Source organism: Amia ocellicauda, chromosome 1 (genome assembly GCF_036373705.1).
Source record: "Amia ocellicauda isolate fAmiCal2 chromosome 1, fAmiCal2.hap1, whole genome shotgun sequence".
NCBI classification, from domain to species: domain Eukaryota; kingdom Metazoa; phylum Chordata; class Actinopteri; order Amiiformes; family Amiidae; genus Amia; species Amia ocellicauda.
Genome location: NC_089850.1, coordinates 4,657,107 through 4,680,010, shown reverse-complemented (window position 1 = coordinate 4,680,010; position 22,904 = coordinate 4,657,107). Strand labels below are relative to the sequence as shown.

Genomic DNA, 22,904 nt, shown 5'->3' with positions numbered 1-22,904 from the left:
CAATCCACAAAGTGCATCCTCCTTAACTGCAATAAGATTAATCCCCCCCTTGAATAAAGTCTTGACAATTGTAGATCTGTTTAGCGTCATATTAGTTCTAGGTAAAATAAATGAGATAATTATAATCATGATGGACCCAAAACGCTGTAGAACTGAAGTCTGTGATGGAGAATCTGAAATTAAGCAACAGAGCAGTCAGGATAGAGCCAGAACCTCAGCAGATTAAAATTAAAATTCCAGTAAATATGGTGAGTTTAAAATATTTGTATTATTGTTAATTTATCAAACCAATTTTCTGATTAATAGCACATTTATATTAGTATTTAATCCATCTTCATTCAAAGTATTTATTATAGTGTAGCATGAATTGTTGAGGAACCTCTCTCTCGTGCAAAGCAAGGTGTACCTCCGTAAGAAAGTGAGATTACTTTAATAAAAACATCGATTAGAATGATTAGAGTAATTCAGGTTTCACTTAATTTCTCCTGTGGTATCAGCTGCCATGCCTTTGCTACATTTCAAGTAATGTTAACCTTGACTACTATGGCAGAATGATTGCTTTAATTTTCTCTAGTGCAATGAATGCTGGACAATGCAATTGTATGAAGATTTTGTAATGTATGTTTATACTATGGAAGGTTTTCACTTTCATAGCCAATCCAATAGGAACAATACACCGATCAGCCATAACATTATGACCACTGACATCTGAATTGAATAACACTGATAATCTCGTTATCATGGCACTGCAGCTCTTGTGGGGTGTTCTTGTTCTGCAGTGGTCAGTACCTATCAAAAGTGGTCCAAGGAAGGAAAAGCAGTGAACCAGCAACAGAGTCATGGGCGGCCAAGGCTCACTGATGAACGTGGGGAGCGAAGGCTGGCTCGTGTGGTCCAATCCAACAGACGAGCTACTGTAGCTCAAATTGCTGAAAAAGTGAATGCTGGTTCTGATAGAAAGGTGTCAGAACACACAGTGCATCGCAGTTTGGGGCTGCGTAGCCGCAGACCAATCAGGGTGCCCATGCTGACCCCTGTCCACTGCTGAAAGCGCCTACAATTGGGCACATGAGCATCAGAACTGGACCACAGAGTAATGGAAGAAGGTGGCCTGGTCTGATGAATCACGAGTTCAAGCTGTTGACTTGGCCTCCAAATTCCCCAGATCTCAATCCAATCAAGCATCTGTGGGATATGCTGGACAAATGAGTCCGATCCATGGAGGCCCCACCTCGCAAGTTACAGGACTTAAAGGATCTGCTGCTAACGTCTTGGTGCCAGATGGTACCACAGCACACCTTCAGAGGTGTAGTGGAGTCCATGCCTCGACGGGTCAGGGCTGTTTTGGCGGCAAAAGGGGGACCAACACAATATTAGGCAGGTGGTCATAATGTTATGGCTGATCGTTGTACATGCAACCTCAATACCACAATGATTAATTATTTATGGCAGAGGTTCCCAAAGTGTGACCCGGGGGCCAAATGCGGCCCTTGAGGATGTTTAATGTGGCCCCCCAAAGCCAACCTTCAACCACCCCTTTCTGAATCTTTACTATATTTTTACAGTTTCTGAACATTTTCTCTTACAAATTGCACATGTAATTTGGGGGGAAATAATAAAACAACAATTAAAGTTCATAAAAAGGTATAAATTGGGACATATTTAGTGAGCCCCCCCCATCCCATGCCCTCCATCACCAGACATTGGGAACCCTTGATTTATGGACAGAATACATACAAAAGTTATTTCATTGAAAATTGCAGGGGACCCTAGCCTGTACTCAGAGGGTCAGTTACAATTCATACATCATGCAATTTGCAATTTCTTTGTGATATTTCACAAAGTACACATTGTAATGAACAACCTGTGGTAATCATTGGTCCACATTTGCCTCCCTCGTTCACCCTAAAGAGCAGGCAAATTACTCATGCATGTTCTTCAAATCAAGGAATACGGTCCTGTCAAGTTATTACCTTCTCATAATTGCAAAAAATGCATTTATCATAGTAGTTAATTTTGCATATATGTTACAGGATAACAAGCGTATTAGACATGATTAACCAATGAAACAAAAGCCCATTTGAATTCATGGACATTTTCACCTAAGGACATGTGTCAAACCTAAGCAATGTACTTTGTTGTTGTATAGTTTTCTTAAGCTTTGACAGTTAAAGAGTGAAACTGATTTCTTTCTTTCAAATATTATAATAAAAAACAATTATTTTTTAAACCAATTTAAGAGTGACTTCAAACACCAATTCTGTTTCAGGGTAGCATTTTGTGCTGTACTAAAAAGCCTAAGGACTGAATGAATCAATCAGAAAATAATATAATTATCTGTATCTGTATATCTATATATATATATATATATATATATATATATATATATATATAAGAAACAAAACAATATTCAATTTTTACATTAAGTACCCATGTAGACCAGTCAGAATGTTACACATAATACACTAACTACTTGATCCCACACTATCAAGATCTTTGAATAATGTATTGAATTTATGTTATTTAATGTAAAAAAAGTTTTCCATTTTTACGAAACTATTCTACTTTTAATTTTGCCAAAGAAAGATGCATCACAAAAAGGTGAACATTAACACCGTTGAGTGTTTGATGCCAAAATACCCAGTGTAATTATGAGGTGTAGGCTTTTCAGCACGGCGAGGCATTTCAGCACATATCAGAGCTGGTTTGAAAATAGTAGAATAATTGTGGTATAAATGTGCACATTTACCTTTTTTAAGTTTCAAGGAGTTCTCCAGATATTCATCTGCTGTAATTGGTTTCCCATTCAACTCCAATTGCAGGGTAAAGTCTCTCACAGTCCACAAGAATAAAGGAAAGAAGCCAGCATATAAAGCATCTTCTGTTTGGTCTCCCTCAGCATTGACCTTAATGTACTTTGTCAACTCTGTCACATACCTACAATCACTGGTTAAGGTCTTCAAGTTGTTTCAAAGAAAACCTTGCAATGCTCAATTAGAACTGTATATGTTCAGCCAAAAGAGAAGGTGCTAGGCTATGCAGGGCCTTGCAAGTAAGCAAAACTTACTTAGATTTACTTAAATCTTAGATTCTCTTGTCTGAACTACATGAAGCCAATTAAGTCTTAACAAAATGGGGGTTATGAGATGTGGCATCCTTGTACTAGACAGAAATCTAGCTGCAGATTTTTAAACTAGTCAAAGCTTAGATATAGTTTGCATAGCTCAGTGGTTTTCAAACCGGTCATGGAGTACCCCCTGCCCTGCTGGTTTTTGTTCCAACTGAGGTCTTAATTTGCTTAATTGAATCCTCCATTGACCTAACAAAGCAATATACCATTCAATTAAATAAGTAAGACCTAGGTTGGAAGAAAAACCAGCAGAGCAGGGGGTACTCCAGGACCGGTTTGAAAACCCCTGGCATAGCTCAACAAGAAGAGGATACTAGTAACTCAGCCTGGATGTAATGAAAGCATTGACCAGATTCTACCAGAGCTGTGGTCAAATAAGGACAAATAATGTCAAACACGATCAATATCTAAGAGTTCATCACCTCTGTTTTGCTAATAGTTAGCTGTAAAAATATGTGATACTCTACTAGGATCTGAGGATTAGTGAAGCAAATACATTTTGTCACCAGCATCAATGATGTAATCTGACCCTTTAAGAGCTGTAAATGGGAGTGTGTTTGAAGCCCCGAAGTGACGCGATGTAGTGAGAGTCACATGTTGGCTGAGGAGTGAGCAATGGGGGAAATAAACTAGGAAGTGTGTGCTTTCAGTGTTTAAGTTTATTGATTTTACATTTTATTTAGAAGACTTTTAAGAAGCCTGGATTCTGGTCCAAAGGGCGATTGTGCAGGATTCAGATTCAGGTATTTATTTTAATGCAGACCAATGAACTTGAACAGTGAAATGATCAATCCTGCTGTATGTTTTTAATTGTAATATTGTATCTTTGAGAGTAATGCACTTTTTCAGTAGTTAAAAGGGAATACATGCCTTTTCTCTGTATTGCAGTTTTTTATGTATCACGGTTTTATTTGCATACTATTTTGATTGCATGTATGAGATATTTGAACTTGTCACGTTTGTTTAAAACGTTTATTTATTTTCCTTGTTTTTCCTTCGTTGTGTTACTGTATTGAACATTGTTGTGTAAAGCTTTTGGGTATTTTGTTTTCACTTGAGTTTGCCCTGCGCCTGTGATAAGGATATTAAAGGAAATATATTATAGAATCGACTGGCTTATTACTTTGCTGTTAAGATTGTTACATCTGCTGCTATTTACAACTTGAGTGCAATATTCTTATTGGGGGCAATATATTCTGTTTTTAAATGAAGGAATCATTTAAGTTTGTTTGAGTCTCTGATGCATTTGCTGCTTCAATACATGTGGAGTGGATTTGCTACATATAGAAATTTGGTAATATCTTCATCCACAACACTTTGTCCTGTACTTATCAAACCTCTAAGTTTGAATATATGTTAATTTGGTTTAGGATACTGCAGTTGTTCCACAGCATCATTGCTGATGGTGCTCATGCTGTTGTACACTAAGGTACTCGCCAGAAGAACTGACAGCGCAAAGATCCAGTTGTCATTTGTCTGGTCTCCCTGGAAATACAGAACAAAGACAGAGTAATGTCAGATGTAGCTTGAATCTGGTATCAAATATGATTGATTAAGACCTTGATTAATCAACAGTAAACAGATTATAAATAAATAATCTTTTTAAATTTAATTCTGTATCATTATTCTCTCTTTATTGTTATTATTGAGCCTCTATATGTAAACAAAAGATACAATTCTTGCTGGTCTGCAACTTACTGAAACCATTTCATGCAAGACCAACTCCTTTTTGATAGCATTCAAATTTTGATTAAGACATTGATTAAATGTTGTCCTACTCTACTTGTGTAAGAAAAGCGAGTTGTCCAAACGAATCTGACTATTGTTACTTGTTTGTCAAATCCAACAAGAAATTAATTAATGAAACCTGTTTAGTGACAATGACATGAATATGATCTCCTGTCCCACATTTTCACATTGCTTTCTTATCTTAGGTTGTTAAAGTACTAACACACTATTTATTTTGAAATGGCTAAAACCTTTGCAAATTAATGATTTATGCAAATTATTTCTTAGTTGGCTCATTTTACTGTGATAATCCTATTCCATTAGTTACCACATTGCAATTTTGTACATGTGGCTCAATTTCAACAGTATCATCCAGAAACTCTGGTCAAGATGACTGCAGAGCCTCTTAAACACAAATGTATACGGATTTATATCCCCACATTTTGGCACAATACCGGCCTTTTTTTACCTTCTCCACGTCTCCGAGCCCCTCTGTGTCCAGGAGAACCAGTGTCTCATTGTATTTGTTGGGATGAGGAATGCACCACATCCAGATGCCTTTAGTTTCAGATTGGATAGTAGAGCCCAAGGAGAATCCTGAGAACATAAATACAAAGGATCCCTCAAAACAAATTTAATAGATCGATCCAACTAACAGAAGAAAACTCTTTCCTGTACTGTGCCTACAGGGAAAAAAAATATTTTGAAAGGCGTAAGGTTAACCTATGATTTGCACTTTACGAAATGGATCAAAAACAATAATACCTGATTTTTTTCCAGCCAGTTGGTTCATGAGGAAGGACTTGCCGGTGCGATACAGTCCCACCACTGCCACCACCACCACAGGCTGTGAGATGGAGTTGAGAATTTCTAAGGCTTGAGGGTTGCATTGGAACTTATTGTCCAAGGTGTTCTCTATCAGACAGATGGGCTTCTTCATCTCCATAGCTGAGGAATGCAGAAATAAACACCAATCACAGTTTTATGTCATAATAAGAAAATAAAATGGGGGATCCACTAAACTGTATATTAATACTTTAACACATGGGTCCTTTGCATTTCCATAAGAGCGTTTTCTTGTTTTTTAAAATTAATTAATGAATTCAGCCAAATCAATCAATGAGCAAATTATAATTAAGGGTTCTCCCACCCACATATGGAAAAGAGAACCGTCCAATATTTCAGAACCTCTAATTATAATACCTAAAATGAAAATATAACTTAATTAATATTACTTTATTAGTGTAATGATTAGTTAGAGGAGATAATAGTGATGAGTTGAGTGAGACTTGACACAGATCCACGATCGCTGAACCCTGTCTTTATATAATACCTCAGGTAATTTGTTAGAGTGGCCGTGAAGATTAAACAAATATGCAAGTAGGACAAGGAGCAGGTATACAAACGTGCACATGTGACAACTGTTAGATATTGGCTATGTCAAGCATCTAAACATTGCATCAACAAGTAAAGAGATTCAATTGTCCATGCACAATAGCAATAGGAAATTGTAAAGCTGAGAAACCAAAACTATATACTCGCAAACACACACACACACACACACACACACACACACACACACACACACAGCAGAAACATAATTCATTAAAACAACAATTCAAATAGTAATACAAGAGGAGAAAAAAGTAATTAGTGATACTAATAGCATATACCTAATATTCTTCAGGGTTTAGTGACTGAATTAATTAGGATGATGGTTAATCTTAATATTAATAGTGTTAGCCTGACACAAATATCTCATTCCTTTGTACTTGGTGTAATTGAAAAATTTTAATTATATCAGTCTCATTATCTAATGTCCAAAAAGATAGTTACAGTTCCACTTAGGTTGGGATGTTTTTGGTGATCAAAAATCAATCTACTGTTAAATTTAGATTCAAGATAGTTAACAGCAGAAGAGTGACTATCTGAGTGCAAGGTGGCAAATAATTACAATTATACATCATGAGCATTTCCGATAATTCTCATTAGACTTGAACAAGAAATAAATCTTAAAAGGTTATATCACTCATTCCTGATAATCTAAATTTTTGCATCCATTTTTGCAGAGTATCTTCTGTAACCCTTTAATGGCTCATCGTTTCTGATTTCTCTGTTCATTAGACTTCTCACAGTTTAAATATATACGTTATTAAGTTCTTTACAGTTTGGCTGAAATAAAACAAGAAAGTATCTTATTTTTAAGCAGAAATGAACAAAACACTCCCCATATGTAAAAATGAAACAAAAAGAACAAAATTACATGTAATAATATATCACTTATTAACAAAATATTATTTATTTCAGGCATTATCAACATTGAAAAGCAAGTATACATTTTTACCGTCTCAAGAACAGAAGAGCTGGAAGTGTGAAAGGTATGAAGTCCTGCTGATTTGTATGTCAGTTTCTGAAACAGGTTTTCTCTACTTGTAAAACAGAAACCAAAAAAGCTAAATGACTAAGATAGTGACATCACATGTACATTAAGGATATGTGAATTGCACAATTCTCATCTTGGAATTACCCGTCTGGGAAAATCCAAAATGAAATGTACTGTATTGCTACATTTAGGTGACACAATATGCAATGAGTAACATATAACGTATAGCTGCATTACAGTCTCTGAACCTTTGTGTCTTCTGTTTTAGTTACAGTATTGTTTTTTGTTGTCATAAATATACAGAGAATCTTTTTTTATGAGAAAAATCACTTCATTAAATTTTATCACATGTATTTTGTTAATTTGACTGCAACACATTAATACATTAATAATAGCAAATACAACAGTAACATCTTAAAATAGTTTGTATTTCAGAATCTATCAAAAGAGAGTCATAAGTAAACATTGGAGTTGTAGTATGACAGTTGTTGTATGAGCATGCTAGAATGAGAGTTGTAGTATGAGAGTTCTAGAATGAGAGTTGTATGATAATTGTAATTTGAGAGTTCTAGAATTAGTGTTATAGAATGAGAATTGTAGTATGAGAGTTGTAGAATGAGAGTTCTACAATGAGAATTGTGGAATGTGGTCCAGCAGGTTTTATCTTGTGATATAATGACTTTTAAGAAACTCCATTGTTCTGCGATAAACACAATCTTTACCCTACAACCCAAACCAATGTCTTTGTCATAGCTTAATCTTAATCAAAACTTAACTGGAGTACAGTCTTTAGCTTGCATATTTAATTTATTACTCAGAAAACAGTCAATGTAAATTGGATAATGTAGTTTAGTGGCTGCTTATGATATCTGGTGCATTGCTGTCTTATGACCACAGTTATGTGTCTATTTCAAAGTAGCGGTGTTAACTACACTGGAGAACAGAGATATGAAGAGTTCATTTAAACACCCAACCTATATCAGAGAGTTATCCACTTTTCTATTTCAAATTATATTTTCAGTTGATATATATTGATTCTAGCATTAGAGTGTTCTAAGGTCTTAGATTTCAGTTGTGCACTGACATAAATAGCATCTACTTCTTATCATTTCCAAAGACTAAATATACTTTTCACAGGCCTCCTGAAGAAAGCGCCACCTGCTGGTCTAGCCATACAAATACCAGTACCAACATAAACTGTCAGAGGCCGCCCACCCACACAGCACAGTACACGGTGTCTTCTTGCATTCCAGCCTAGCTCTCAGTGACTTAATTGGCCTAATTACATGTTTAACTAGATTAATTTAATACTTCTCTGCAGGCTTCAACTTTGGTGGGTTTTGTATCTCGCGTCAACAACATTTTTTTTTCTAAGCTGTCAACTGTAAAACATTTGTAAAAATCCTTAATAACCCAGCTGACAACATAATTTTGTAATGACATACTCCATGTGAGGGAAAAAGAAAAAACAGCCAAAAAAACAGCCCTCTGGGAACTGAGTTTGACACCCCTTGAAGTAACACCACAAGATCAGGCTGCAAGCTGGAAGGGCATTGCTGATTATAAATGACAGAGCATATTGCATGTAAATCGTACTGTGGATTTGGAGCTTTATCAAATGACAGAATCGTATGTAGTGCAGTGCATTTAAAACAAGGGTAAAATAAAGCAATATACATTTGTATTGTACCTTTCAAATGAATCTTCTAAATGCATTGTCTGACACATCGGCTGTGCATGAATCACAACAAGGCCCTTTCTTCTGAAACCATTTCCTTATTTAGTAATCCTTGGCTTGGCAGGCTGTCTGAGAAAAAGTTGCTTTAGGTGCACGAGCTGGGATGAGAGCCAGACTGAGCCTGGTTGGAATGATTCATTACAGAATAAGCACCATAGAAAGTGTAATAAACTGCATCCATGTAATGGCAAATCAAAAGGCAATGTGTTTAATTTGATCAAACACTAGTGCCAGTGATTACAGATTCAATGTTTTACAATTTTCTTTTATTTTTATTTTCTGTGTAAAATCTTCTCTAATAAAAAAGCAGAGCATGCTTGTGAACCTGAACTTTAAATTGTCCTTTTAAAAGAGGGTTGATACACTGCAGCACTACTAATATAAATACGGCTTTAAACTATTAGGTATTTGGCCTGGCTACAAACCTTTTGTTAAATCAATTCCATGTATGTCACCTAAATTTAGAGAAGATGACGAGGGAAATTGTCACGGTAGAGGATCTGCCAAAATGTAATGTGACACTATGCCATGAAATCTTAATGGACTGGTAATTCCAACAGACTCCGCTCAGGTCCTCAGAGCTGCCATTAGACTCTCTGTCTTTGTTTTTAGTTTTTTTTTTAAATATATTTCTATTTTCATGCAGTGACCAGCACTCACTCTATTAAAATACATTTCCTCTCAACAGTGTCCTTTAAGAAACATTTTAACGTTAGTTTAGGTATTGCTGTTGGCGGGTGCTTTGCTTACCACATCAGCACTCTTCAAAAACGTTAACAAAGTCAACCGTGTGTGTCTGAGAGGGGATGTAAGGTCACTTTTTTCAAATATAAAAATGTATGTATACAAAATATGTAAGACTGATATCATTGTTGTGGATTATTTTATTTTTAATCCCAGTTAATTTAAGTGATATGCAATGCTTGTATTTTCATTTAATATTTAAAAAAAATCACCCTTAATGTTCCATATATGGTTTATGTAGGTACTGTCATGTTTTTTATAATTGGTTAAACTTGCTGGGAGTGCTTAGTATCTTCACTGGTGAATTTGCGTTCAGGTCAGTTTCCCATTATTTATAGCTGGTCTGTTTTCAAGTGGTGGTTATGTAACACCCAAGACCTTAATATTGTATAGGCTACTTGACATACCAGCACCTTAAAAAGTAGAGGATTTTTTTTTGGCGCACAACCCCCAAAACATTGTCAACCCCTGCCCTAGTACATCTCTGACATTTCAGTGACCAATACAGGTCAGCAGTGACATAGTTCCCAATTTCTGTGTTCATGGGCAAAGTCCAGTCTTTTAATGAACAACAAATACGATCATTTCAAATAAAGTGTGTGAATACCTCCGAAATGTATAATGATGAATCATGTGTGATGAACACATTGCCTCTGCCTTAACATTTTAGTGGTTTGTTGGGTTTTGAAATATTAGCTGATTAGTCCTTAGTTTAAAGAGCCTAACATTTCTATACTGCGTTTATAGTTACATGTATATTTCAGACCTTTTGCTAATACAGAACCAAGTAAAGGGATACACATCCAAAATCATCCAAAGTACAAGACAGTAAAATGTTTTATTTCACGCAAGGATCAAGGTTTCTGTTTAAAAGAGATCGTAATCAGGATCTGGGAACCTATTTGGGAGGAGAGCATAATTACACAACTGTGAAAGTACTTATGTTTTCATTGTCCTCATATTTACCAGTAATAATAAATAAGCTTGGCTTCAATAAATGGATAACTAAAATGTTACCCCTTTTGCAGTGTCTCCATTATAAAAAAGGCACAGGCTTTATTACAATATAACACAATCAGATCCCGATCCTGAATATGAAACCTGATGTCTCAAGTCTTGTATTTGTGTCTCCATGCATTTAGTCTCATTTTGGAACACTGCAGTTATCGATGCTTGTTGTTCCTGCAAACGAATAACACAAATTAATCATAACAAGAAACTGTTTACATCTATTCTCATATTTGTTTCGTACTTCAGTTCCAACACAACAAGCAGCAAGTCATATTAAATTGACAAGAAAAGGCAACCATGTAATTCATTAAATGAGCTGGGGAATGCACGTGTCCTGATTGGTTAATATTAGTTTGCTATGGCATTCTTACAGCACAAATGAGAGGGTATCATATTTTTGCAACAAATATTGGTAACTGTAGAATTCAAAAATTATCATCAAACTACACTAGTGTTGGCAAATACAAGTTTATGATTTCAGTTGCTGGTTACTACTTTCAGTATCATTGGTATCTATGCTGTTTAAGTGAAAGAACTAAAGATGTTACCAGCTTAATCTTAATAGTTTTCAGACTAATAGCACAAAACTGTAATGTTTTGCTTTATCATTCACTAATTTATTAAGTTTGTTCATATGGTTTCTTAGATTTGAAAATAATTCACTTTAAAGCACTGTGTCACTCTACATATATTGTACTACATCCAACTTTTTACATTATTAAACTTTAGGAGGTTTTGTTTCTCTCCTTTATGTCTAATGGTTTAGTTGCTGTTATATTGTTCTTTTATTTGGCAAAGCACTCTGGCCATCTTGTGAAGGGCAGTATAACAAATAAAAAATGATGAATTGATATAATTTGTAATATTTAGAACACTTGTATTTTGCAGAAATTATATTCTCATTTTTCCATTCACGTGGATACAAACATGATATATCTGACTTACCTGATCTTTCATGCCATAGAGTAAGGTCAAACACTGAAACATGTGGTTTGTCTGGCACTTAACAAAAATAACTACCAATAAAATATTTACCTTCAGTTTGGCTTCCAGAACTGCATTTTGCGCTGCGATGCATTTTTGTCTTTCTACCTCAGCTTGTTGACGGCACCGTTCCATCATTTCTCTATTGGCCTTTTCCTGCTGGGCCAGTCTTTGCTGTAGCTCTCTCTGTTCCTCCTCTGCTGCCCTTCTCTCCCGTTCCATGGTTTCTTGCCTGATTCTCTGCACTAGATAAATTATTGACATTTCAAATATTGACAGTCCTTTTCTAAGGCATGTGGTGTTTTTTTTTTTTAAATGTGATATCTAATGAGTAGATTTCCATTAATCTACATTATTAATAAGATTACTTACTTATTAGCACACAGGGGAAACAATTACTTAATCATGATATTTCTTTAAAAAGCAGAAGCAAATTGCAGCATCATGGTACTGTTTATCTTTTAGCTTTTGCAAAACCAATTATGATCAATGCTACTAGTTCAAGTGAATAATATAAATCAATTATTGCAAAAAGTCTGTTTTACAATAAAACTAAACATCAACAAAAGTAGCATGCCTCTCTAAAGAGAAAACAACTCACCTGCTAATTGCCTCTCTCTTTCAGCAATGACTTTTTCAGCATTGAGGATTGAAGTGCCAACATTTTCTTTTTCACCCAAGAAGTTCAGAAGTATTGCATCTGCCTGCAAGGAACACAGACAATTCTGTATATGTTTTTAAAGCAATGTTATTGTATGTGTAATTGTCTATCTATCCATATTAGAAAGGCCTAGAAATGTGTTTGCTGAATAGCATTGCTTCTCAGTAAAATAATATTCCAGACTGTTCATTATTTATTTTATCTATGGGTCTTCAATGTGTTTTATAACTTTGAATAATAGAGTTTCCAAAACTCATATATATTCAGCATGTGGGTATGGCTTTAGCCCATTTGAGTTGCATATAGAAAAAGCTAGAATTCTTTATAGGGACACATTGGAAGGAATTAGGTTGGTTATATAATTAGAGCCACAGCCCTGGTTAGAGAGAGTTGTTGTCACGCAGTTGAAGTGAGTGCAACTGAATGGCACCAGTAAAAACGAATGTACCAGCACAGGTAGGCCTGAAACAAACCATAGCACAGGACATCTCTCTTAGGAGCAGATTATCCTTAACAGGGTGTGGTGGTGTCTATTCTTATTTTTTCAGTGAATCTCCACAAAGGGACAAACATTATTTATTTAAAAAACATATTGTTACTACATTACTGGTTTAAAAGTGCACGGCTGACATGTGAATATACCTTTATGCCCTTGCGAGGTTGACTTTTGTATTGATTTACAATTCCTTCCAGGTCACCCTTATACTGTTGGTATCCCCCTTGTCTCATGAAGATGCCTTCATTCACCTTCTTCTCCAATTGGGTGTAGAGCTGCTGCAATAAGGAAAGGCAGCGCTTTGTGGATTCTTCTTCATTTTTCAGAAAAATTGATTCATATTCTGCCTTCACAGACCTCTGGTGAAATGAAATTGAACATCATACAGGATTAAGCATTTGAAACATCTTAAGAGGAAATGGGACAGGATGGGACAAAATGGTATTCCCCATCACGTTGTCACTGAATGTTATGTTCAATTCAACAATTTATATCATATATAAGTGTTTCTGTAGTCTGGGTATTATTTGGAGTGGCTCCAATACAGTACATACTGAAACCACTAACGAAAAAATAACTGGTAGGAAATATTTTGCAACACAAGGAAACCCAACAGGGAACTGGGACACATTATTTTGCAATATGTTGACGAGGTTCAGAAAGCCTATATACTATGGCAACTCCACAAATTTGGAAAACTGCTGTAAAACTATTGGAACTTCTGTTGGAATGAAAAAAAAATGTTTTACCTTTAGTTCTTCCTGATATTGATGATCACTGTCCTTGAAGGATTGCTTCATGAACAGTTCAAGAGCCTCTTTCTCATAGTTCCCATGTAGATCAGAGAGTTCTTCAGTGGTGTCTGTGGGAAAGGAGACATCCTGACTCATCTTCTCCTTGTAGTAAGACAGAGAGTCTTTGACTGCAGCAGAGTTCTCAATCTGAGCCAGAGCAGAGACCGCGTTCTCCAGGCAGGGCACTGTCCCACTGTTAATTGCGTCCACGTACAACACCGCCAGGCTTCCTAAAACTGTTCAAACAAAAGACATAAAGATACAGTGTAGATTTTAATTTAAAATGCAATTTAAAACACATTAAGGCAAAGACTCGTCGTGGTCGTGTGGATCACAGATTTGCTCAGGTGAGTCTGTATACTAGGAACTTTTTCACTTACATTTGCCAGTAGCTGTAATCCCCTCTTTAATAGTTTTTATTTTTCCCTCATTGTAGATGTAGTTGCAGAACTCCTTAGCTTGTTGAAGAAAATCAGCACTCAGATCACTGTCAGAAAGCTGCTCCATTTTTGACATGTTCCTTGGGGATGTAGGCTGATCAAAAACAAAGCATTTTCTCCCTGGGAAGAATTTCCTGATACATTCACGGGGTAAGTTGAACCTTTTGATTCTCTCTGTGTCACCTATAAATAATACAATGCATAAGATGCCCTTTACACAATTCCATTCATTGTGACCAGAGATTGTTACAAACCCTTCTCACAATCTAATGGAATATGCCTGCTGTGGACTTTAAGAAACTAAAACTTAGCAACAGAAACTATAAATGTGCAATTATTAGAGAGCGATGTGAGTGTCTGGTGTAGATTAGTATCTGTTGTACAGTTGTGGTGACAGCAAGACTAAAGGTCTTATAGATAGCTCCCTTTGAAGATAGTTCACACAGGATGCGACGCGATTTGTGGTAGTGACAGATGTACGTGATGTGACAATTAATAATTAAAAAAAAAGGAAGATGAAGTAATGTTAATGTTGGCTATATGTTTAATGGAAATCATGTAAGTCAGGAAATCATATAGGAAGTGTATAATAAGCTATATGGGCATATCAAGTAATATACGGTATTTAAATGTATGCACGTTTTAATAAGCGTATGAAGGAAATACAAAAGTACTTTAAATGGTAAACACTTAATAATAGTACATTCCTCCAGTTTATATGGTTCCCAGGTGATTATATGAATGCACGATGCTTACTAAAACAAGTTATTGTAGAGTAGTGCAGTCCAATGTCACAGCTGGTTCTAGAACACGCAGATTAGCTACCATATTATTTGTTAATGCAAGTTTAATATAACATAAACGTGTATTAATACTATTATTATATTACCTTTCAGATTTCTGTCAACTGGAGACTCCTACACTTCCATTGCTTTTAGCTACCAGGTTATCATCTCTACAGTCTGACACATTGTGGAAGAAACATGTGAAGTGCTGTGGAAATGCCATTGTTTTCCTTGTATTCTTCTGCGTTTACTGTTGTGAGCAGCACAAAGCTTTTCATTGGTCACTTCTCTCAGTGTCACTCGACAAAATCGCAGAAGGAAACACTTTTCAATTTTAATCGCGTCGCTTCAGTGTCGCGTTGTCTCATTGCAAACAGTGTGAAAGCGCCCGATCTAAACAATGTGTTCATTTTTGTTGTCGTGGTGAGGTTTGTCGTACCACAAAATCGCTTGTCGCATCGAGTTTGCTGTGAATAGACCATTAAGATTTGTATCTGATTTAATCATGTTCCACTCAAGTTCGAGTTTTCAAACCGGGGCAGGCAAGTGGTAAGATGCATGTTTGGCAGTTTCAAGTCTGCATGCATTGCCAATTGTTACCAACTTTCTGTGACAATGATATTTTATAGTTTACTATAAAATTAAGGCAATGCATAGTTTGCCTTATGGTTACACCGGCACCTTAGTAAGACCACTGATCAACTATATCTGCTGTTTGTGAAAGGAATAAAAAGTACATAACATTTCAGAAATATTAAAGTGCAAGACTGTAAGTGATTGGAATCTCAAGGAATTATAAGATCTCCCTCAATCTGGCTTCACAGGGAGACTTTTATAGCAATTTTTGTGGTAACATTACAATGTTTTTTTTGTTTTTTTACAAGCATCTGTATTCCAAACTACATTATAAGAGAAATTGCCCAGGGACCTGCTAGGTTTTCAATGTCTAATTTTTACAAGCTTGAATCTTTACCATATTTTAGTTTCAGGGAGTTCTCCAGATATTCATCAGCTGTAATTGGTTTCCCATCTAACACCAACTGCAGGGAAAAGTCTCTCACGGTCCACACGAAAAAGGGAAATAAGCCAGCATATAAAGCAGCTTCTTCTGTTTGGTCTCCTTCTGCATTGACCTTAATGTACTTTGTTAACTCAGTCACATACCTACAACACTTATTAAGGTCTTTAGAAACAAAGTCTTAGGAGGTACGCTATTCAAATTTACAATCCATTAGACCCAACAATGAATAGCAAAATACTTAAAATATCTACACAGTTAGGCCCAGATTAAATCCAATTGAGAACCACAAATGCTGAAAAATAATAAAAATGAGTTATTGATCCAAAGAGATATTGCACTGAAAAAAGGCTTTTAGGCACATCAAGCAATACAAATCTGAGAACATTAAGAAAACAGCAGAGAGAAAATTACTTTGAACATCCCTTTTGTGATTTGGCAATTGTTGGATTATTACAATGTATACATTAAATTAGTAAAATTAAATAATTAAACGGTCATATTTTAAATCCCCCATCATGCATTGTAACTTCTAACTAAAGGCCTGCATTGATTTGGTTTAGGATACTGCAGTTGTTCCACAGCATCATTGCTGATGGTGCTCATGCTGTTGTACACTAAGGTACTCGCCAGAAGAACTGACAGCGCAAAGATCCAGTTGTCATTTGTCTGGTCTCCCTGGAAATACAGAACGAAGACAGAATAACTTTACTTCAGATGTAGCAAGAATTAGGCATCAAACAGATCCTTGTTAAATATGTGAGAACATGTATTTATTAACTGAAAATCAATAATAATTGATAAATAAGCCATATATACTAAAAATAAATGTAATATAATTAATTTTATAATTAATATTAGACTAATTCTCTCATATTATTACAAATGGTACATTGACATTTTGTTCCATTTGATATTTTATTTTAAAACACAGAAAATCAATAAATTGTCAGGTGACTGGTTTAATGTTGGGAAATATTTGCAAAAAAAAAAAAAAAAAAACGGAAATATGGTGCTTGCAATTCAACCCCTGTGCTGTGGAAGCTCCCAGTTTACACAGATGAAAGAAACTGCCCACACAATTACCTTACTATTGCCTCCACCTGTGAACTATTAAAGTTGCTGTTAAAGTTGGTGGTGTGAGGCAGCTTCCACTTCCTGATTATTGATCCAGCTGTGCTCACTAGGATATCCATTATTTTGTGCCCTTTTCTCAATGTATACATTTGTATTACTGCATCTTTCACTTCTGTAGAATGTTCTTTGGTCTTCATTTTCCTTCAGATTCACAACTAGACCAATGATCCTTCAATAGTGGGGTTTTAATACAGAAAATGTGACCACAACTTCAATGGTTCACAGGTGGAGGCCAATTGTAAGGTAATGGTGTGCTCGTTAGGGCAGTTTTTTCCCATCTGTGTAAACTGGGAGCTTCCACAGCACAGGGGTTGAATATACACTCAAGCACTGTACATATGTATAATGTTTTTGTTTTCTTTTTAGTGAATGCTTTACTGGAATACTATGAGCCTTCATATTTGCACGATATCTCGCTCTCGTATATAAATACAAACAAAAACAAAAAAAAAGGGGAGGAGAGAGAGAGAAAGAGAGAGAGAGAGATCTATATATACACACAGTACTGTGCAAAAGTTTTAGGCAGGTGTGAAAAAATGATCTCTCTCGCTCTCCCTCGCTCGCTCTCCCTCTCCCATGTAATCCCAGACAGACTCAATGTTGAGATCAGGGCTCTGTGGGGGCAATATCATCATTTCCAGGACTCCTTGTTCTTCTTTACGCTGAAGATAGTTTAAATGACATTCACTGTATGTTTGGGGTCGTTGTCATGATGCAGAATAAACTTGGGGCCAATCAGATGCCACCCTGATGGTATTGCATGATGGATAAGTATCTGCCTGAACTTCTCAGCATTGAGGAGACCATTAATTCTGACCAAATCCCCAACTCCATTTGCAGAAATGCAGCCCCACACTTGCAAGGAACCTCCACCATGTTTCACTGTTGCCTACAGACACTCATTTGTGTACCGCTCTCCAGCCCTTCAGCAAACAAACTGCCTTCTGCTACAGACACATATTTCAAATTTTGACTCGTCAGTCCAGAGCACCTGCTGCCATTTTTCTGCACCCCAGTTCCTGTGTGTTCGTGCATAGTTGAGTCGTTTGGCCTTGTTGCCCTGTCAGCAGTAGGACTTTTTGGCCGCAAGTCTGACCAGACTTCTCCGGACAGTAGATGGGTGTACCAGGGTCCCACTGTTTTCTGCCAATTCTGAGCTGATGGTACTGCTGGACATCTTCCAATTGCGAAGGGAAGCAAGCATGATGCGTCTTTCATCTGCTGCAGTAAGTTTCCGTAGCGGACCACTACATCTACGGTCCTCAACGTTGCCCGTTTCTTTGTGGTTCTTCAAAAGAGCTTGGACAGCACATCTGGAAACCCCCGTCTGCCTTGAGATTTCTGCTTGGGAGCGACTTTGCTGATGCAGTATAACTACCTTGTGTCTTGTTGCTGTGCTCAGTCTTGCCATGGTGTATGACTTTTGACAGTAAACTGTTCCTCACCCAGTTTTATTCCTCCTACACAGCTATTTCTGTTTCAGTTAATGATTGTGTTTCAACCTACATATTGAATTGATGATCATTAGCACCTGTTTGGTATAATTGTTTAATCATATACCTGACTATATGCCTACAAAATCCCTGACTTTGTGCAAGTGTACCTAGAAGAATTGATGCTGTTTTGAAGGCAAAGGGTGGTCACACCAAATATGGATTTGTTTTAGATTTTAGTTTTAGACTTTGCATTTAGTTAATTGATAAATATAATCTATTAACATGTCTATTTTTGAAAGCATTCTTACTTTACAGCAGTGGTTCCCAAACTGAGCTCTCAATTACTTAATTGAACCCTTAATTGAAATAATAATTTCCTAAATCAGAGACTTTTAATTATTTTAAACAGTAGGGGTTTTAAGTTAAGTATAGAATTATATTATAAAACGTAGTGAAGAAACATTTAAATTTAAAAAGTAAAATCTAACCAGATTGTTACTTCAATTAAGGTTAAATTAAGTAATTGAGAGCTTGGTTGGAACAAAAACCAGCAGGGTAGGGGGTCCCCCAGGACTGGTTTGGGAACCACTGCTTTACAGCATTTTTTCACACCTGCCTAAAACTTTTGCACAGTATTGTATATACATACACTATCAGTCAAAATTTTAGAACACTTAAACATTTCCAGTTTTAATTTAAATGTATGCAGTTTAATGTCTCAATACTCTGAAATTATAGCATAGAACAAATAAGTAATTGGAGATAAAAAAGAAATCATGGAATCATTTTGTTTAACAAAATGTAACCCCTTAAACTGACAAACCCTTCTGGTACCCTTAAACGGGCACCACATCTGTTTGTTTCTCTTTAATCCCATGTGTACTCTTCATTGTTGTGTTGTTTGCCAAGTGTTTGGTATCCCATGAAAGCTGAGACTCTCAGCTTTCTAACATTTTGAAGCATTCTGGAGGTGTGCATTCTGCACAGGAGGTGTGCATAACACTGCCAAATAATGCTTAACAGGGTGTAGGTTTTTTTTTTTTTCCTCTGGCAGTTTACCTCTTACCTTTGTACCATTTCACGTTATTCACTGGACTTGAACTGCTTATATATGGAAAAAAAATAAGAGACCACTTAACATTGATTTCTGAACTTGGAGTGGTCTCTTAATTCTTTCCAGAGCCGTATATATAAATATATATTTTAATAGTATAATTTCTGATTTGGTAACATGAATCCCTAAACTTAATTAAAAGCTCTGCTGCTATAATATATTGTTGTTATAACTGTCAGTATGAATTGAATGTTGAAAGTAATCTCTTGCATATCACCTTGTAGATTAATGTTCATCCATATGAAGCATTTCCTTTCCTTTGTGAAGCAAATTATGATTGCTAATTAAATATTGTTCTACTGTACATGGAAAACAACTATATTTTGATGTATATTTTCCATTTTTATTTAAAATCAGCTGCTCTCATTCATTGTTCTTTACAATGAGAAAATAAAGATTGTGGTGGCTTAACACAAATATGTCTCAAATTCAATTCCCAAATTTAGGAATAATACCTTCTCCACGTCTCCAAGCCCCTCTGTGTCCAGGAGAACCAGTGTCTCATTGGGTTTGATGGGATGAGGAACACACCACATCCAGATGCCTTTAGTTTCAGACTGGATAGTGGATCCCAAAGAAAACCCTGAGATTGAAATTACAAATAGGATCATTCAGACATAAGATTTATATACTGATGTCCTGAAAAACAAGCTTTGGAAAAATGCTCCATACAGTTAATTATTTCCATTTCATTTGGTTTCCTCCCAGTTTGGAATTAGCAATGTGTGTTAATTTAATTCACTTCTACTGGAGAGGAAACAGACTATAGCACACAGGCATTCTCAGACTGCCACACACTTTTTGTCACTGTGCTAGTTCAAAATGCTAACAGTAGAACTGTAAGAGAAAGTAGTGTAGCTCTTAATGATGCACTGCAGGGTTGTAAAAAAAATAAGACTGACTTTGAGCCCAGGCAAAAATAAAATGTGGCACCTAATCTATATAAGGGTTTGTCACTGGGACTATAAACCCTATAAACTATATATTAAAAATTTATGTTGAAAGTCTGGCTGTTTCAATACCTGATTTGTGTCCAGCCAGCTGGTTCATGAGGAAGGACTTCCCAGTGCGATACCGGCCCACCACTGCCACCACCACCACAGGCTGTGAGATGCTTCTCAGAATTTCTAAAGCTTCTGGATTGCATTGCAAAATGTTGTCCACAGTGTTTGCTATCAGACAGATGGGTTTCTTCATCTCCATAGACTGCATAGCTGAAACATACATCAATATAACATAAATCCACAAATAAGCATTTATTTATATATATATATATATATATATATACACACCGATCAGCCATAACATTATGACCACTGACAGGTGAAGTGAATAACACTGATAATCTCATTATCATGGCACCTGTCAGTGGGTGGGATATATTAGGCAGCATCCCCTGTTCTAAGTGTCATTTGGATTATTTTAGTTAGCAGCCTATAGATAAGTTCACTAATTTCTTTAAGTACTGTTGCAAATATACCATCTGGCCCAGGTGATTTATTTGTGACAAACCCATTACACAAAAAGACTTGTCTTGGAATAACAAGAAGAGATAGGAAATAAATAAATAGATCTGAGAAAAAACTAAAATGTGTGCCATCATTGACAGAGTAAAAATGTTAAAATGGCAATGACTCAGTCACCTTTCAAGAAGAACAGATCAAAAATTGAAAAAAGACCTGTAAGAAGACCACATAAAATATGCATAGATTTGCATGACATGGAAAAGGAAAGCTATAGTTTGAAACTAGTGGAAACTCCAGCTGTGGATCAATATAGGCTGGCAAATCTGGCATTATAAGCCCTTACAGTTTGAAAAATTCCAGACTTCTCAGTGTTTTCCCATTTCTGCCATGAAATAACTATTTATCATCAATAGATTACTACATGTTACATGCATGTTATTCTTTATGCATTAATGATTAATATAGTTGTATTTGTATATAACCTTATGTAATTTTAGGAGATGAAATTTTTCATTGTTATTGATAATTTATAAAATATCAATGACAAAAACAAAATCATAAAGAGTGTGTAAACATCACAATGGGACAATCACAAAAACACCCAGAAGCTTTTTATAATTTCTATTTACTGTATACTAACATATAGTCAAAAATATAATGCAAATTAATTTGGTATGCATAACAACTGTCCCAATAACTGTAGTGCCAATGGATTTTTTTGGAATGGAAAACACATTTCCACAGTGTACATTATGTTTTAACATTCTTACAAGAAATGATTTAGTCCAAAAGGACTAAATCACTGTAAATACTGATCTTAGTTTATGGCCTGTTCCCCACCTCTAAACTGAGATTACTGACCTCTCAAGTGTCATCATGTTAGGTTGTTGTTAATCTCCCCACAGTGTATACAGGCTTTATTAGGTGTGGTTGAAAGAAAATAAAGTAGATTTTAAACCAAAGAATATAGATATGTACACATTGCGAAGGTAATTAAATTCCCACAGAGTAAACAAATCCAACAATAAGCATAATATTGTCAGGTATAATCCAGAAATATACATTTGTGCTGCTTCCTAGCAGATGTAATCAAACCATTCATTTCAAGATAAAATTAAGTAGAGGTACAGTTTAATCAGTTTGGGAACACTAAGCACAATCAATACAGAAACTATAATATAAATGCATACAAGGCAATCTGTTCGCCATGAAGGCAGTCCACGACCAAGCACTATTGTCATGTCTTCACCAATTCGCCACCAGACACACAGACAGTGCAAAACTTAAAAAAAAAAAAAAAAGTGCGTTCAAAAATAATTAATACTTATTAATGGTGCTCAAACTACAAAAACTCAATGCAAACCACCGTGATCCTATCCCCATTGCAGTGCCCGCAGGTGAACTGCCTCCAGGCAAATTGTATTGGAAACATTCGTAATAAAAACGATTAAAGTCTGCAAATAACATCAGTCAAAACAATGGTAAAACTACAACATTAGGGTGAGGTAGGGAGAAGAACAAGAAGAAAAAACGCTATTCTTCCTCTGGCGAGTCCTCATTCAGTCTAGCCTACTGCTCGTCCGCCACACACCAGTCCACAGTGTTTCAGCAGAGAGCGTTTTAAAGCATGATAATTGATCTACAGCGGCATGTGTTAGCAGCATCAGGGTTGTCACCAGGAGCACGTACCAAATAATGCAATTGTTACATATTACATATATTAAATGCTACATATTACTACATAAATTAAAGAGATATAAGAGTGATTACCTTCTTACACACAGCAGAGGTTGAAGATTGGAAAGTATTCTGTCTGTGGAGTTTATATTTCACTTTCAA

At 35.9% G+C, this 22,904-nt stretch overlaps 2 protein-coding genes and 1 long non-coding RNA gene across 3 annotated transcripts in view; 1 reads left to right on the top strand and 2 right to left on the bottom strand.

Annotated features, from left to right (window-relative positions):
- Positions 1 to 7,469, bottom strand: part of LOC136750790 (guanylate-binding protein 1) — a 16,777-nt gene extending 9,308 nt beyond the window's left edge. The window contains exons 1-5 of the mRNA XM_066705896.1: positions 7,203 to 7,469; positions 5,624 to 5,806; positions 5,328 to 5,455; positions 4,506 to 4,615; positions 2,750 to 2,937 (exon numbers count right to left, since the gene is read on the bottom strand). Coding sequence (XP_066561993.1) covers positions 2,750 to 2,937; positions 4,506 to 4,615; positions 5,328 to 5,455; positions 5,624 to 5,804 — 607 coding nt within the window. The 5' untranslated portion in view covers positions 5,805 to 5,806; positions 7,203 to 7,469. The remainder of the gene's footprint in view (positions 1 to 2,749; positions 2,938 to 4,505; positions 4,616 to 5,327; positions 5,456 to 5,623; positions 5,807 to 7,202) is intronic.
- Positions 3,712 to 12,571, top strand: LOC136750854 (uncharacterized). The gene is made up of 3 exons (XR_010816969.1): positions 3,712 to 3,873; positions 7,166 to 7,236; positions 12,344 to 12,571. It is a non-coding gene; the product is annotated as an uncharacterized LOC136750854 (long non-coding RNA).
- On the bottom strand, positions 10,538 to 22,904 carry LOC136750709 (guanylate-binding protein 1). The gene is made up of 11 exons (XM_066705779.1): positions 22,836 to 22,904; positions 20,622 to 20,813; positions 20,055 to 20,182; positions 16,481 to 16,590; positions 15,868 to 16,058; positions 14,050 to 14,292; positions 13,625 to 13,905; positions 13,022 to 13,234; positions 12,320 to 12,422; positions 11,770 to 11,963; positions 10,538 to 10,905 (listed from the first exon to the last, which is right to left on the bottom strand). The coding sequence occupies exons 2-11, from the start codon at positions 20,809 to 20,811 to the stop codon at positions 10,783 to 10,785; spliced, it is 1,776 nt and encodes a 591-aa protein (XP_066561876.1). The 5' UTR covers positions 20,812 to 20,813; positions 22,836 to 22,904; the 3' UTR covers positions 10,538 to 10,782.